Source organism: Pristis pectinata, chromosome 24, assembly GCF_009764475.1.
Source record: "Pristis pectinata isolate sPriPec2 chromosome 24, sPriPec2.1.pri, whole genome shotgun sequence".
NCBI classification, from domain to species: Eukaryota; Metazoa; Chordata; class Chondrichthyes; order Rhinopristiformes; family Pristidae; genus Pristis; species Pristis pectinata.
Window position 1 is genome coordinate 34,193,626 of NC_067428.1, and position 15,513 is coordinate 34,209,138.

General features: G+C 42.8%; 1 protein-coding gene across 13 annotated transcripts in view; it reads left to right on the forward strand.

The window, feature by feature from the left end:
* Window positions 1-15,513, forward strand: part of gatad2ab (GATA zinc finger domain containing 2Ab) — a 133,488-nt gene that overhangs the window by 71,378 nt on the left and 46,597 nt on the right. For 7 of the 13 annotated variants that reach the window (XM_052037729.1, XM_052037733.1, XM_052037740.1 and 4 more), the window contains exons 3-4: window positions 10,036-10,111; window positions 12,813-13,110. In XM_052037729.1, coding sequence (XP_051893689.1) covers window positions 10,036-10,111; window positions 12,813-13,110 — 374 coding nt within the window. Of the gene's footprint in view, window positions 1-5,398; window positions 5,422-10,035; window positions 10,112-12,812; window positions 13,111-15,513 lie in introns of those variants that run through there. The other 6 variants (XM_052037735.1, XM_052037737.1, XM_052037736.1 and 3 more) reach the window with 2 other exon arrangements.

Genomic DNA, 15,513 nt, shown 5'->3' on the forward strand with positions numbered 1-15,513 from the left:
TAATTGATTCACTCTTTATCTGAGGTTCTTAACCATTGAAAATGTCACAATCTTCAGTAAACGTGCAGTAGCTGAGCTGTGAGCAAATTGGAGCCCTTCATAGTTCAGTAAGATGAGCCTTTCCCAAACAGAAAGGTTTTATCCTCTCTTTTTGACAAGTTACTGTCAAGGGAGGGAGGAAGGAAAATGGTTTAACTGACGCTCAACTTTCATGGGGTTTCCTCCTCCTGACAAAACTAGTTAAATAATGCACAGTTCCTATTTCCCACTTTGTCTTGTGATCTCCATGGCCATTTCTGCTTTCTCCTTTCCCTCCTTGTCGGCTGGTTTTGAGATCTGGTGAGTACAGGATGGTGTTCACCAATGAGGCCCATGTCTGAGTACCCAATAGCTGGGCAAAGTGCACAGGTTTTCCTCCCAGAGGAAAAGACACTTTGGTGAAAGTGCCCAGTTCTGTGGGTTCTAAGGTGGCTGATGTAGGATCCGCCAATTGTACCACACAGGTTGGGAGGAGGTTGACAGTGTTGGATGGGTAAGGAGGTGGTGCCCTCTTTCTGTCATTTATGCTGGACTTCTAGGTGCTCTTAACAAATCAACTCAATGTTCTCAATGCCACAATGAGTGCCTGTCTTCCATCGGAGCAGTCCTGAACAAAAGATCCCCACAGGTCAGTGGGGCTTTACACTTTCTAAAGAGGTACTTGAGAACATTCTTGAATTGTTTTCTCTGTCCACCTATTAATCACTTGCCACATGGAGCTTAGAACTGAGTGCCTATTTCAGGAATTAGTGTCAGACATACGAACCGCATGGCCTGCCTATTGGTGCCAACTAATAATAAGCTCAATAATAACTTGATGTTGGTCCACATCTTGCCAGTGAATCTGGAGAATTGTGCAGAGTTGGTGATAACTCTCCAGAACTTTGAGATGCCTGCTGTAGGTAGTTCGGGTCTCAGAAGTGTATAGTAGGGCAGGGTCACACCAGCTTGGTAGACCATGAGCTTTGTGCTGGGTTTGAGGTCTTGACCTTTTTGGCAGGTGGCCAAACACTCTGCAGGCGGCCAAACACTCTGCAGGCACACTGAAGGCAATGTCCCAAAACATAGGGAACAATCCATGTTTTTCAGACTCTCTCCATGTACCTTTATTGAATCAGGCAGTACAGCAGTCAAATATTTAATCACATGGCTTTTAGCTTTACCATTTAATAAATATGGCAACAGTTAAAGGTTCTCAAGCCACACTGTGCAAATAAACAGATTGAGATGATGGACTCGGATGGTTACTATTGCTTATTTTTATGTACTAATAGGAAATTGAATTAGCCACATATTTGATAACTGATTTTGGGAAATGTTGTGGAAGATAACGCAATCTGAGCCCCTTCAGTTCCTCATCACCAGCTGTTGCAACACTGATCCCGGCAGATCAGAACCCAAATTTCATTCCATGTTTTTGCTTGATTTTTTTTTTCTGTTCCTTTTCAAACTCTAGAGAAAGTGGTTACTTAGTCCACTGCCAGGGACATACTTTTGTTATGGCTTCCATGTTAAACATCAGCATGTCTTTGCTGTCTAAGTCTTGGCTTAAAATACTGAAACATTGCTGCTTCTGGAACCCTAGCTGTCTTTCAACTGTCCCGTTTGTGTACTTCTAATGTGAGTCTCTAGATAACAACCAAAGGTGTGATGGTTAACCCTTTTTTCTACTCACTCACTCAAACACGCACACCTACCAACCCATCTGACTTGCTGAGGCTATTTAAAGTGCTGCTGCTATCACCACAACCAGGGCCATTTGCTTTGTAATCTCTGTCTTGCTTTAACTCACCTGCTGCTGGAATAGTCATCAGTGGCCTTGGCTCTCCTGGTTGCCCTCTCACCTCCAAACACCTCTCTCGTACCCTGACTCGACCAGTCCTGCTTCTCCCATCGTCCCTTCAGTCACTGACCTACATTAATTTCCCAAATAAAATCAGAAACTGCTGGGGATAGCCAGCAGGCCAGGCAGTACCTGTGGAGAGAGAAACAGTTAATGTTTTGCTTCAATAACCTTCCATTGAAACAAAGAAAAATTAAAGTTAAATATGATCTAAGTTGCAGAGAAAGGTATGGGGTGAGGAGAAATGAGGGAATGTCTGACAGTGCCTCAATTTAAAAATCCTCTTACAGCCTTGGTGCCAGGCCCCAAGTTCCAATCTTTCTGCCTCAACCCCTTTCAACTTTTGAGGCACCCTTTAAAATCTTGCTCTTTCACTTAAGTTTTTGGTCACCTGCCCTGTTTGACAATGCTCCTGAGAAACACCTTGACATTTTTCTGTGCTGAAGGTGCTATGGAAATGCGAATTGTTGCTGGGAATTGCATTCTGCTTTAAAAGCCTATTGGGTTCAGTACCACTAGAGGTCTCCATTAACCAAACAGGGTCTCTTACTTTTATAGGAATTTTCTGTCTCATGTCTACTTCAGCTTGCTTGTGTGCACTGCACAGGGCATTGGTGAGGCCAGCCCCCAGAACACTACCTGTGAATTTAGCTACCAGCTTGGGCAAAGACTTGCTGGAGTTCAGATGAATGCGCAGTAGTGCAGCTTCTGGGAACTTGAGCCCAACTTTAAACTGTCCCGCATGTGCACTTCGAACGCAAGACACTAGAAAGAAGCCAAAAGTGTGATTGCTGTTGCCACACAACTCCAGGGAACCAGATTTGATTCTGACCTTTGCTGTCTGTGGAGTTTGCACATTCTCCCCACTACTCCAGTGGATGCTCTGGCTTCTATATCCCAAAGATGGGGCAACATATTAATTGGCTGTTGTAAATTACCCCTGGTATAAGCAGATAGCAGGACAATCAGTGGAGGAGTTGCTGGACATGTGAAAGAATAGCTTACAGGCAAATAGTGAGGAAAGGGGATTAATGGGAGCACTGTGAGAGCTGACCAGCCAAATGTCATGGGAAGTGTGAAGTACAATATGATAGCGCCCTGTGGGAGTTCGACAGGGTAGGCAGCTCCCCTCGGGTGGGGATCTAGAACTAGAGAGCTTCGGGATCACCAGTTACTAGGGAATTTAGGAGCAATTTCTTCTCTGAGCATTTTGAAGTTGTCTACCCCCAGGGAGCTGTGAAGACTGAATCACTGAAAATTTGAGACTAAATTGGGCTGCTTTTTGGACTGGGTTGGGATGGTCAAAGTTCGTGTTCTAAGTCCAGTACAGATCATTACCTTTTGTTAATCTCACTCTGATGGTAGACTGAGTTCATCCAGATGAAATGATGTGGATTGACTTGTTAAGCCATTTTATTCTTCTTGATTATTCTTATTGAGTGTGCCTTTGTGGATTTAAATATTTGTATTGATTTGTCTTCCCGTATTAATATAAAAATGACAAACATGCTATGCTGCTCCACTTCAGCTAGTTACTAGGAGTGGGGAGGTTGATCTCCTGCCTCAACAGCTTCTTTGATTCAGAAAAAGATGTTACATTTTAAGTGTTTAAATCTTCTGTAGTCTCAAACATTCCAAGAAAGTGATCAAAAGGCTTCTATCATAAGCGGGAGGAGGTTGTTCACCCTTGTTCTACCCTTCACTAAGATCGAGGCTAATCTTGTAACACCATTTCCCTGTGCTAACATCCATATCCCTTGATTTCCTTATTATGTAAAAATCTATTGATCTCGTTTTGGAATAGAGTCAACAATAGTCTCTGCAGCTCTCTTGGGTATAGAATTCCAAAGATTCACGACCCTCTGGGAATGTATCTGAGTACTAAGCGAAAAACCACCGCTATGTAATTGGAGTGGAAGGTGACACGGAATGACTTCTTTTTCTCCACATTTGTTAAAAATTGGGGATATTCTCACCCAAAGATCAGGATGAATGTTGGACCGAGTCCTGTTTACATTAGAGAATAGAGTATATCATACCTTTATCTGAGCAAGTGTTCTTAATGTGGGTCAAACCAACTGGCAGGAAGATGCATACATACAAGTAACACAGAATCGTAAATTTCAGACTTGTTTGCTGACATTCGGATCAAAACTTGTGCATTGTTCCTTTTGTATCCTTCTTTGCCCTTGATCACACCATCTCCCTTTCACCCTATCCTTACACCTAATCTTTCTTTCTTCTTTTCCATCCAATGTCATGCCTTTCCCACCGAGGCACCCTTTCGCTCACCATTCCCTCCCCCACCACCCAACCATCCTTGCAGTGCCCATTGTTTAGAATATCCCAGTTTCTACTCAGTCTGTCCTCTGCATTTGTTGTAGTAAAACTAGAGGGCATAGGATTAAGATGAGAGGGGAGAGATTTAATAGGGACCTGGGGGGGGCAAGTTCTCCACACACAGGGTTGTGCATATATGGAATAAGCTGCCAGAGGAAGTGGTAGAGACAGCATTTAAAAGACATTTGGACAGGTACATGGATAGGAAAGGTTTAGAGGGATATGGGTCAAACGCAGACAGATGGGACTAGCTTAGATGAAACATCTTGGTCAACGTGGACCAATTGGGCCAAAGGGCCTGTTTCCATGCTGTATTACTATATGACTCTAGTGCTCTAAACTGTGTTTCCACTGTTTGAAATCTGCAGAAGGGCCAGCCAGGGATATGGATCTCCATTGGGGATGGTAAAACCAGCAGTGGCTGATTATCTTGTGTTAATGAACTGGAAGTGCTTGTGTTGTTTATAGGGAGGAGAGAGGTGTGTCAGAGTGAGGGAGGGGGCAGGGGTTGTTGCAGAGATAGGGAACCAAAGTGAATTGCATTCCCCTCTTAATAGGAGAGTAAATTTTTCAAATTTACCTGTTTCTTGGTGGGGGAGGGGGGGAATGGTCTTTGAAAGTTTGACCCTAGAATTTAAAATGCCTGCCTATCCTACCTCTGCCCCAAAGTGGGTCATCCTTTCATCGTTTGTTAAAGTACTATAGTTGTCAGATACTTCTGAATGAAGGTTGTTTTATATTCACTTGTGCGAGGGAAGCTTGAATGTGGTGGTGTTGGAGAGCCGTAAGGACTGGGATACTTGTACAGTTGCAGAAATGTATTTTGCAATGTAAGTCTGCCATCAGATGGAAGGGGATTGGGGGGGTCATTGTGTATGTATGAGCATGCCTCTGTATAAATGGCCACACGCTTGTGTGGACCCGGCGTTTGTGTGCATGCATGGCTGTGTGGGTGGGATGTGTGGGCTCTCTGAGTATGCAGCGTGTAAAGGGTTAACAGCACTCGGCTGCCGTCTGGAGCCAGTTCAGTCTGGTTCTCTGGAAAGTGCTTTGTGTGTTGACTGGAATTGTGGGAAGAGTCATGTGTGGAGGCCAAGTGATGTCATGGGATCAGATGTGACTCAGCCATTTATCAGATGTGTGCAGGTACCCGGAGAGTGACGCTTCCTCAGCTGGCCCTACAAAGGTTATCTCGCCAAGTTAAGTGAGCCTTATGTTGGCCCATTTATGTCCAATTGAAGGTGGTGAGAAATTTACTTAAAAACTACTGAGAAATGTTGAAGTCAGAAAATAGTACTTAATTAAAATGTTCTTTAAATGCTGAAGAAAGTTATAAAGTTCAGTTTTATTATCTTTCTCTATCCTGGTTTCAACATTGTAATGACCTGGACAGCAGGTGTTTCTCCCAGAACATTTTCTTGCACCCATCTTTCTCCTGCCTGCCCGCTCCTCCCCCACTGACTTCCTTGAAGTGCTGATCCGTGCCAGAGTGTGCCTCAGCCAAGTGACGGTTCCTGTCAACAACTTAGACTACCAGTACCAGCAAGACACCAACCATAACAAAACCTGCTCTTGCCTATTGCTTCCTGAGTTAGGGATACCTTAACCCGGAAGAGGCAGTACGCCACCTGTAACCTCTCCTCACTCCATTTGGAATAATACATGGATTTCTGTTGAGATAATGGAAATGTAATGTAAAAGGGTTAAGAATCATAATGAATTGTTTCTGCAATTTTGAAAAGCCTGAAAATTAATCCCATCAGCAAAAAATGTGCATTTACTGAAAGCTATTGCAAAGATTAATAATAGAATTCCCAGCCCCTCTGGGTTTAAATTTCCTCACTGAAGAACCTCTCGGCCTAGGGGCTGGCAGGGCATTGACTTTAACTGATTCCCTCTACAAATGCTGCGTCAACACCAGAAGTTGCTTTTCCTGCAAGTAAATAGTCTCCATTTGGTACTCTTGATCTTTTTGTCTTTCCTCTTCCCTTCTTCACTCCTCTCCCACTCTGATCTGCACAGGACTTGCTGTCAGACCGAGGAATTTGAATCCTGCTCTAAGAAACACTCTTCTTTTGAATTTGTGTACTTCATTTAGTTTACTGCAAAGCAGTGTGCTTTATTTTGAAGGCTGCGATGTTTTCCTTAATTTTGGAGCTGCTGGTGGTCAGAATTGTCACAAATAAATTTCTAGCATAAAAGGAAATGGTGGTCTCTGGTGAATTGAGAGATTCAGCAAAAGGTTTTCTCTTTCCCAATTCTGATGAAGGGTTCCAAACCTGAGACAGTAACTGTTACTCTTTCAATAGATACTGCCTGACCTGCTGAGCGTTTCCAGCATTTTCTGTTTCATTAAAAATTGCAATAGCATGATTTGCAAAGATCAGTTAACAAAGGTTTGGAGAAAATTGTGCTTCCAGTTTGATTACATTCTTGATGCAGAATTTAAGGGACAAAAATATACCACTTGGCCCTGTAGCTTTGTGCTCCACAGGAGCTTTCTCCTAACCTATAAACTTAGAAGATGTGCTTATTCCTTTCTCTACATGTTACCTAGATTTCCTTTCAAGGCATCTATTTTATTCACCTCAGCTGATTCATGCAGCACCAAAGTTTCCCCTGAATTTACATTTGCTGATATAAACCTCATGTTTGTGATGCCAATTTTGGATTACCCCCTCACGTTGAAAAGTCTGCTGCTGCTTAGGACTTCGCCCAGAGTTGAAGATGACTTGCTTTCAGTCCATTGCTGTTATCATGCTGCTGCTCTCCTGGAGTGCACTGGATTTTTAATGTTTGAGCCAAGAGACTGAAGGTGCAACACTTTCTCAGTGTTCCAAAGATATGTTAGTCTAGTTGTAATCTTCCTTGGTTAACAGCCTTCTCTTAAGCAAAGATTTAGGGTCAAGGATAACCTGCTTCCAGTCTTATTCTGTGGGTTCTGCAAATTCTATGAGTGGCTCTGGAAGGGGGCAAGATGGTAGGTTCTCAGGGGTATTGTCCACTCCTTCCACTATTTTGAATGTGTTCCCGTGGTAGAAACTTAAGATGGTTAGGAGCTGGTCTAATGCTCCTTTTTGAGCAGTCGTTGGTTCAGCATTCTCATGAATGGTGAAGATGGTACATTTTTGTGAGATTTTGAGAATAACTTTGAAGCATTTCCTCTGTCTTGGAAATCTCTTGTCATAATGAAGCTTGAAGTAGTGTGCTTGATGTGGGAGACCAATGTTTGGCTTGTGAACAATGTAGCCCAACAAATGGAGCTGATTAAAAGTGACTGGAGCCTAGATCTTGGGAATGTTGGCCTGGGAGAGAATGTTGACATTGGTTTGTCTATCTTGCCAAAGGATTTGGTGGATCTTGCATAGTAGTACTTTAGTGCTTTGAAATGTCTGTGTTTGCAAAACATGCAGGAGAGCAGGGATCACTGCTGTTCAGTATATTGTGAACCCGGGGCCCAGATTTGAGATCTTGGTCTTGAGGTACTCTCTTCCTTAATCAACCAAAGGCTGCCTGAGTACAGTGTGGAAGATGGTGAATTTTGTCCCTGGTATCTGAGGTGGTTCCCGAGATTCAGAATATGATCCACATTTTCCAGGGTTTCACCACAGATCTCGATGGTCACAGATGGGGTGAATGACCGGGCCAGGTTGGTTGAGAACATTCAGATGTTTACTGAGAGACTCTTGTATGGTTCAATGAAGGAACCAGTGATAACTTGAAGGGAGCTTGGCCTCTGTGCACACATACAAGTTTCACTGGGTTGCTGCCAGTCTAACTAAGAGTGAAGGTTACAAATGTTAAACATTTTTTGTTCTGCAATCTGCAGCCTTTTGTTGTTTCCACCAATCACTTCCCACCCTCTGTCACTATCTCCACCCCTCTCTCCCCCACCTCACTCCATCTGCCTATCAACCTCTCCTCGCCGGGATCCACCTTTGCTTACCAGCTTCCGCCTCACCCCTCCCCCCACCTCTTTATACTGACAATCCCTTCTTTACACTTTCAGTCTTGATGCAGGGTATCAGCCTGAAAGACCGACATCGCTTTGCCTCCACAGATGCTGCTGAATCCACTGAGTTCCTCCAGCATTGTTTTTAATTCTACATTACAGCATCTGCAGTCTCTTGTCTCTTTAGTATAAACTTGTTCAAAGAAGTTGATTAAGGAGCAACTTGGATAAGAGAGGGTGAGAAGTTCATGCAGGGAGTACCAGAGCTTTAGGCTTATGCAACTGAAAGCATTGCCACTAATGAAGGAATAATTAAAATCAGTTGGTCTGAAGAGGCCAGAATAAGAAGACTTGCCACAATTTCAATGTTGTCACAGGAGATTTAAAAAAAAGGAATAAAATTTTAAAAATCACAGTCCTGACTTTTTCATCAGAAATGTACTGAATCTTTCTGCAACATGTGCCTTTTGCTTCCCACAGATTGTTCTGACTTTCTCTGCTTTTACACTATAAAACATAGAATATTACAGCACAGTACAGGCCCTTCCACCCACGATGTTGTTCTGACATTTTATCCTGCTCTAAGATCGATCTAACCCTTCCCTCCCACGTACCCCTCCATTCTTCTATTATTCATGTGCCTATCTAAGAGTGTCTTGTATGTCCCTAATGTATCTGCCTCCACCACCTCTGCTGGCAGTGCGTTCCACGCACCCACCACTCTGTGTAAAAAAAAAACTTGCCTCTGACATGCCCCCATATCTTCCTCCAACCACCTTAAAATTATGCCACCTCGTGTAGCCATTTTCGCCCTGGGAAAAAGTCTCTGACTGTCCACTCGATCTATGCCTCTTATTGTTTTGTAGACCTCTATCAATCTCCAATCACCTCTCATCCTCTTCCTCTCCAAAAAGAAAAGCCCTAACTCACTCAATCTATCCTCATATGACATGCTCTCCAATCCAGGCAGCATCCTGTAAATCCCCTCAAAAGCTTCCACACCTTTCCTATAATGAGGTGACCAGAACTGAACACAACACTCCAAGTGTGGTCTAACCAGAGTTTTATAGAGTTGTAACATCACCTCGCAGCTCTTGAACTCAATCCCCTGACTAATGAAGGCCAGCACACCATACACCTTCTTAACAACCCTATCAACCTGCATGGCACCCTTGAGGGATCTATGGATGTGGACCCCAAGATCCCTCTGTTCCTTCATGCTGCTAAGAGTCCTGCCATTAACCTTGTATTTTGCCTTCAAATTCGATCTTCCAAAGTGTATCACTTCACATTTATCCAGGTTGAACTCCATCTGCCACTTCTCAGCCCAGCTCTGCATTCTATCAATTTCCTTTTGTAACCTACAGGAACCTTCTACACTATCCACAACACCACCAACCTTTGTGTCTATAAATTGGCATTGGAAATTAGCATGTTAAAAATGTTATTTAAGAAGCTAGATATCGCTGGATTTTCATCTGAATGCAGTTTAAGTAAATCAGGTGTAGAATTGGATAGTATTTGCTCTGTTCAATTTTACATTTTGTGTGAAAGTGAGGATTGTGTCTTTCTAATGCAATGTTCTGTAAAGGTCACACTTGTCAGTTGGTCACTCCTTGTATGATAAACTACAATATAGCGAGGTATCAATAAATGTTGAATTAAAAACAGAAAGTGCTGGAAACACTCAGCAGGTCAGGCAGCTTCTGCGGAAAGGGAAACCGTTTCTCTTTCCACAGATGCTGCCCGATCTGTTGTGTGTTTCCACTATTTTCTGTTTTTATTTCAGATTTACAGCATCTGCAGTTTTTTGATTTTAAATATTGATCTTGCTATGTGATCTTTTCATTTTGTTCTTCAGATGTGGATGATATCAACAAGACCCTATTTATTGAAAATCACAAAACTGCAGATGCTGGAGACATTCTGCAGGCCAGGTAGCATCTGTGGAATGAGAAGCCCGTTTAATGTTTCAGGTCAAAACCTCATTGTCAGAACTGGTAAAGAGAAAAATCAGTTAGTTTTAAATAGAAGAGAAGGTGGGATGGGTGAATATGGACAGAGGAGATATCTATAACAGGGCAAGGACAGGATTGTCATGGCAATAGGTTGCAGAGATCATCTGATCGATGGGTTAATGGGAGCTGTTACAGGAGAGCAAGGTGATGAACAATAGCTGTGAGTTGGGGGCAGTTTGAACAGGAGAATACAATGTAAAAAGGTGTGAAATGCAGGGGTTTGTGCGCTGATGCAGAGAGAAAAACTGAGTCATTATCGCGGATAGTTTGGCCTGTTGTGATGCAGACTGACAAAGCGAGTTACGTGAAATTATAGGATTCAATAGTAAGTCCGGAAGAAAGATGTGTTGTTCCTCAGACTTACGTTGGGTACTGTTACAGATCTCTGTTGCTTACTACTTTAATTCTCTGTCGCATCCCACAGATTTATCTGTCTGTGCCCTCCTGCACTGTTATAATAATGCCCAGTAAGCTTGATAAACAGCACCTCATCTTCTGTGTGGACACATTGCTGTCTTCTGGACTCTAGAATTCTATGACTTCAGGTAACTCTACCTGCATCAGAACTAGCCATTTCTGCTGTAAGTCATCTATCCATAGTATTGGTTCAGGTTTTCTCTTTCTATTAGCACAGCCTGAAATGGGCACTTCCTGCAACCCTGCATTTTGCAGCTCTTCACATTCCTCATTGTTCTCATTCTGTAATTGCCTCATACTTATTATTTTTCTCTCTCTAACTTGCTCATATATTGACCTAACAACTCAATGAACTCTGCAACTTATCCCCATGGCAATGCTGGTATCCCCCCATCAGATGTATTTCCCTTGTCCTATCCAGCCTTCCCCTATCCTCTCTACAACTTAAGACTAACTTGTTTTCTCTCTTTCCCTGTTTTGATGATGGGTCCAATATGAATTATTAACTCTGCATCTGTTTCCACAGATGCTGCCGGACCTACTGAGTTTTTTCTCAGGTTTTCTGTTCTTATTTCACACCCTATTGCCTATCCCAGTGTTCCCTTTGAAGCATCTATGATGATGTGGGAATCAAGTTATGTGGAGCAGAAATTGGTTAGGGGTAGTAAATTGGGAAATTGGTTTATTATTGTCACATGTACCGAGGTACAGTGAAGAACTTTGTTTTGCATGCCATCCATACAGATCATTTCATCACATCAGTGTATTGAGGTAGTACAAGGGAAAACAATAACAGAATGCAGAATATAGTGTCACAGTTACAGAGAAAGTGCAGGCAGACAATGAAGTGCAAGGCCATAACAGGGTAGATTGTGAGGTCATGAGTCCATCTTAACGTACTAGGGGGCCATTCAATGGTCTTGTAACAGCGGAATAGAAGCTGTCCTTGAGCCTGGTGGTACATGCTTTCAGGTTTTTGTATCTTCTGCCCAATGGGAGGGAAGAGAGAATGTCTGGGATGGGAGAGGTCTTTGATTATGTTGGCAGCTTTACCGAGTCAACAAGAACTGTAGACAGTGGAAGCACCCTTCCCTAAAGAATATTGCTGAACGATTTGGGTGAAATTCTCCTGAATGCAAGCCCACAAATTATGAAACTTGTAATCAGATTAATGAATCAGTGTTGTTTAGTTCTCAGTGTAAATAATTGATAACAATAATGGGACACACAATGTCCCAAAGGACAGACGTTATGAGAACTGATGATTCAGATTATGGTGGGGAGGGGTGGATCCAGCAGTACATTGAGACGGTTTTCCTTCTGATGGAGTGAGAACCATAATTCTTCTTCAGGTTCCATTCTATGCCAAGTTATCTACTGGGCTGGGCTGCCTTGATGTTTCTAAACAGTGCTGCAAGATCGAATGGAATTTGACCCAGTGCTAGTTTGTGAACGTTTTTTTGTGGAGAATGCTGTGTCGAATTCTTTTCACAAGCTTCAAAGTGAAACACGTCAATGCAAGAAAATTTTGGGAGCACCATATTCATTAGCCTGCTGTTCCACTATCTGCCAATAAAAAGTATTTACAACACAGAAGCAACCATCCAGCCCAGATTAGCAGAGTTATCATTTATCATCCCACTGTCTTGGTATGCCCTTCTCTTGCTTGTCTTTACCCACCTCATTAGCCCCTATGCTATTTGCCTCCTTGCGGTGGTGAGTTCCACATTTTCACCACTTTCTGTTAGAAATGTTTCTCCTGAATTCCCTTTTGAGTTTGTTAATGAATATTGTATGCATATAATCTCCTGTTTTGGACTTCCTGACACATGGAAACATCATCTACCCTATCAAATCCAGATATCATTTTACACAGCTCTGTCGAGGCACCCCTCTGTGTTTGTTTTTTAGGGAAAAGTAGATCTGCCTGTTCATTCTTCCTGCATTATTAGAACCTCCCAGTTCTGCTATTGTCCTTGCTACCTTTTCTCTGCAATTTCTTTGTCATCCTTTTTGCAATTCTGTCTTAATCTGACCTAATGTCTGCTGCTTTAGAGGTTGTCTGTGTGTAGCTGCTGTCCACTCTCAAATCTGGCAGCAAAAGGTTTGGGAGCAAGAAAGACTTCCTCCATTGTGCTGGTTGAGAAAATTGACTCCCCCTTAGAGTTCATGCCTTACTTTGTTTTACTCCTTCCATCAACAGATATTTCTGCTATGACAGACGAGGTGTACAGGACGCGAAGCCAGAAGAGAGCATTGGAACGGGATGGTCTCCACAATGATGTTGACACAAAGAAACCAAAAATGGAATGTTCCCGAGGAACTGATATGGACAGTGAATTAGAAGAATTGAAAGGAGAGATAAGAATTAAAACAGAACCTGTTGACCGGGGTGGTGGAAGGACTGCAGGGTTATTAAAGGGGCCAGGTGAAGTAAAAGCAACAATCAAAGTAGAAGTTCCAACTGGAGATGAACCCGTTGACATGAGTACATCAAAGATGTAAGTATGCAACAGTAAACTAGCACTTTTTTTTAAATAAAAGGCTTGAATTTCTGTTGCACTTTACAGCCGGTACAGGCAGTCTCCGGGTTACGAAAGGGTTCTGTTCCTGAGAACTGTCCCCGAGTTGATTTCTCCATAAGTCAGAAACATTTGTTTTCTCCAGCTACCAATATTGTATCGCTCTGCATATACTTGTTATTATACTTTAATTTCATTGAATAACTACCCTAACACTATCAATAATTAAACTAATGGAATCTATATTTATCCAGTCATCAATAAATATCATGATGCATTTTATTATCACTAGCTTACTAGCTTGAGAAATGCTTTAAAAAATGTATGGGAAAATTTGCGTAAAGTTGGATTTCCATAAGTCAGGTCATTCATAACCCTGGGAGCCCCTGTAGTTGTGAAGTGTAATATTGGAAATGTCGATCTCAGTTTGTGCACGGTAAGCTTGTATGATAATAACCAGGTAGTGTTTTTTTATTAATTGACGATACATAACTAGGACACCCAAGAAGACTCCCCTCATCTTCAGATTGGTGCCTTGCAATTTTTTATGTCCATCTGAAAGAGCAGACGGTGCATGTTTTAAGGTCTCATCCAAAAGCTGGCACCTCTGACTGTGCGGTGCTCCTTCACTACTGAACTGAGAGAGTCGGCGTGCATTTTTGTGTTCGTCTGTTAGGCTTGGACTTGCACCGAGAACCTTCTGGTTCCAAGGCAAGAGAGCTGCCAAGTGAGTCTTAATCAATACTAAGTATTTTACCACAAGGTTACCACATGAAACCTGTACTTCTGTGTAAAGGAGTCTAATTTCACATTGCATACCAATTAACTATCTCAAATATTTTCCCTCTACTATTGATAAAGCTGCAACCGCCACATTAATGAGAAATGTTTGGAAAGTTTATTGGTGGATTTTAGATGTTGGAGATGATTGGTGAGGCATAAACAGCTGCATGAACCCGTTAGACTGATTGGCCTGACTCTATGCTCTACATCCTTTGCAGCTTTCATGTAACCTTCAGTACTGAAAGGCACACAAGCCCATTTTGTACAACCCATTCTCACAATTCAACATCTAGTCCAGATGCTCAAATAAAAAACAGGACAGGCTATTATCACAGACCTTGCAAACGGGTTGAAACATTGAATGTGCTTTCGGAGACTGATGTGATGAAGGATATAATAGCTAGGTGAGGGTCTTCATAACATGGTAGAAATTCTCACAGCACAGCAAAGAAGCCCTTTGGTTTATTTTATCCATACCAGCGGAGGATTTATGGAGATGATTTTATTTTTCCTCTGTTTCTGAACCAATTATATTTTTGTATTGAAACATCAAGTTCCTAGTAGAATGGTTTTAAGATTCGGAACATGACCATCCAGTGTGAAGGGTGGCGAATGTTGTCTCCTTATTCAAAAAAGGTAGTAGGGATAATCCAGGGAATTACAGACCAGTGAGCCTTACGTCTGTGGTGGGTAAGCTGTTGGAAAGGATTCTAAGAGATAGGATCTATGAGCATTTGGAGAAACATGGACTGATTAGGGACAGCCAGCATGGCTTTGTGAAGGGAAGATCTTGCCTCATGAGCCTGATAGGGTTCTTTGAGGAGGTGACCAGGAAGATTGATGAGGGTAGTGTAGTCGATGTGGGCTACATGGATTTTAGTAAGGCGTTTGACAAGGTTCCGCATGGTAGGCTTCTTCAGAAGATCAGAGGCCAAGGGATCTGGGGAAGCTTGGTCGTGTGGATTCAAAATTGGCTTGCCTGTAGAAAGCAGAGGGTTGTGGTGGAGGGAGTGCATTTGGATTGGAGGGCTGTGACTAGTGGTGTCCCGCAGGGATCGGTTCTGGGACCTCTACTTCTTGTGATATTTATTAACGACTTAGATGAGGGGGTGGAAGGGTGGGTTAGCAACTTTGCAGATGACACAAAGATCGGTGGTGTTGTGGATAGTGTGGAGGGCCGTAGAAGCTTGCAGAGGGATATTGATAGGATGCAGAGCTGGGCTGACAAGTGGCAGATGGAGTTCAATCCAGAGAAGTGTGAGGTGGTACACTTTGGAAGGACAAACCCTAAGGCAGAGTACAAGGTAAATGGCAGGATTCTGGGCAGTGTAGAAGAGCAGAGGGATCTGGGGGTTCATATCCACAGATCACTGAAAGTTGCCTCGCAGGTGGATAGGGTAGTTAAGAAAGCTTATGGGATGTTAGCTTTCATAAGTCGGGGGATTGAGTTTAAGAGCCGCGAGGTAATGATGCAGCTCTACAAAACTCTGGTTAGGCCACACTTGGAGTACTGTGTCCCATTCTGGTCGCCTCATTATAGGAAGGATGTGGAGGCGTTGGAAAGAGTGCAGAGGAGATTTACCAGGATGCTGCCTGGAT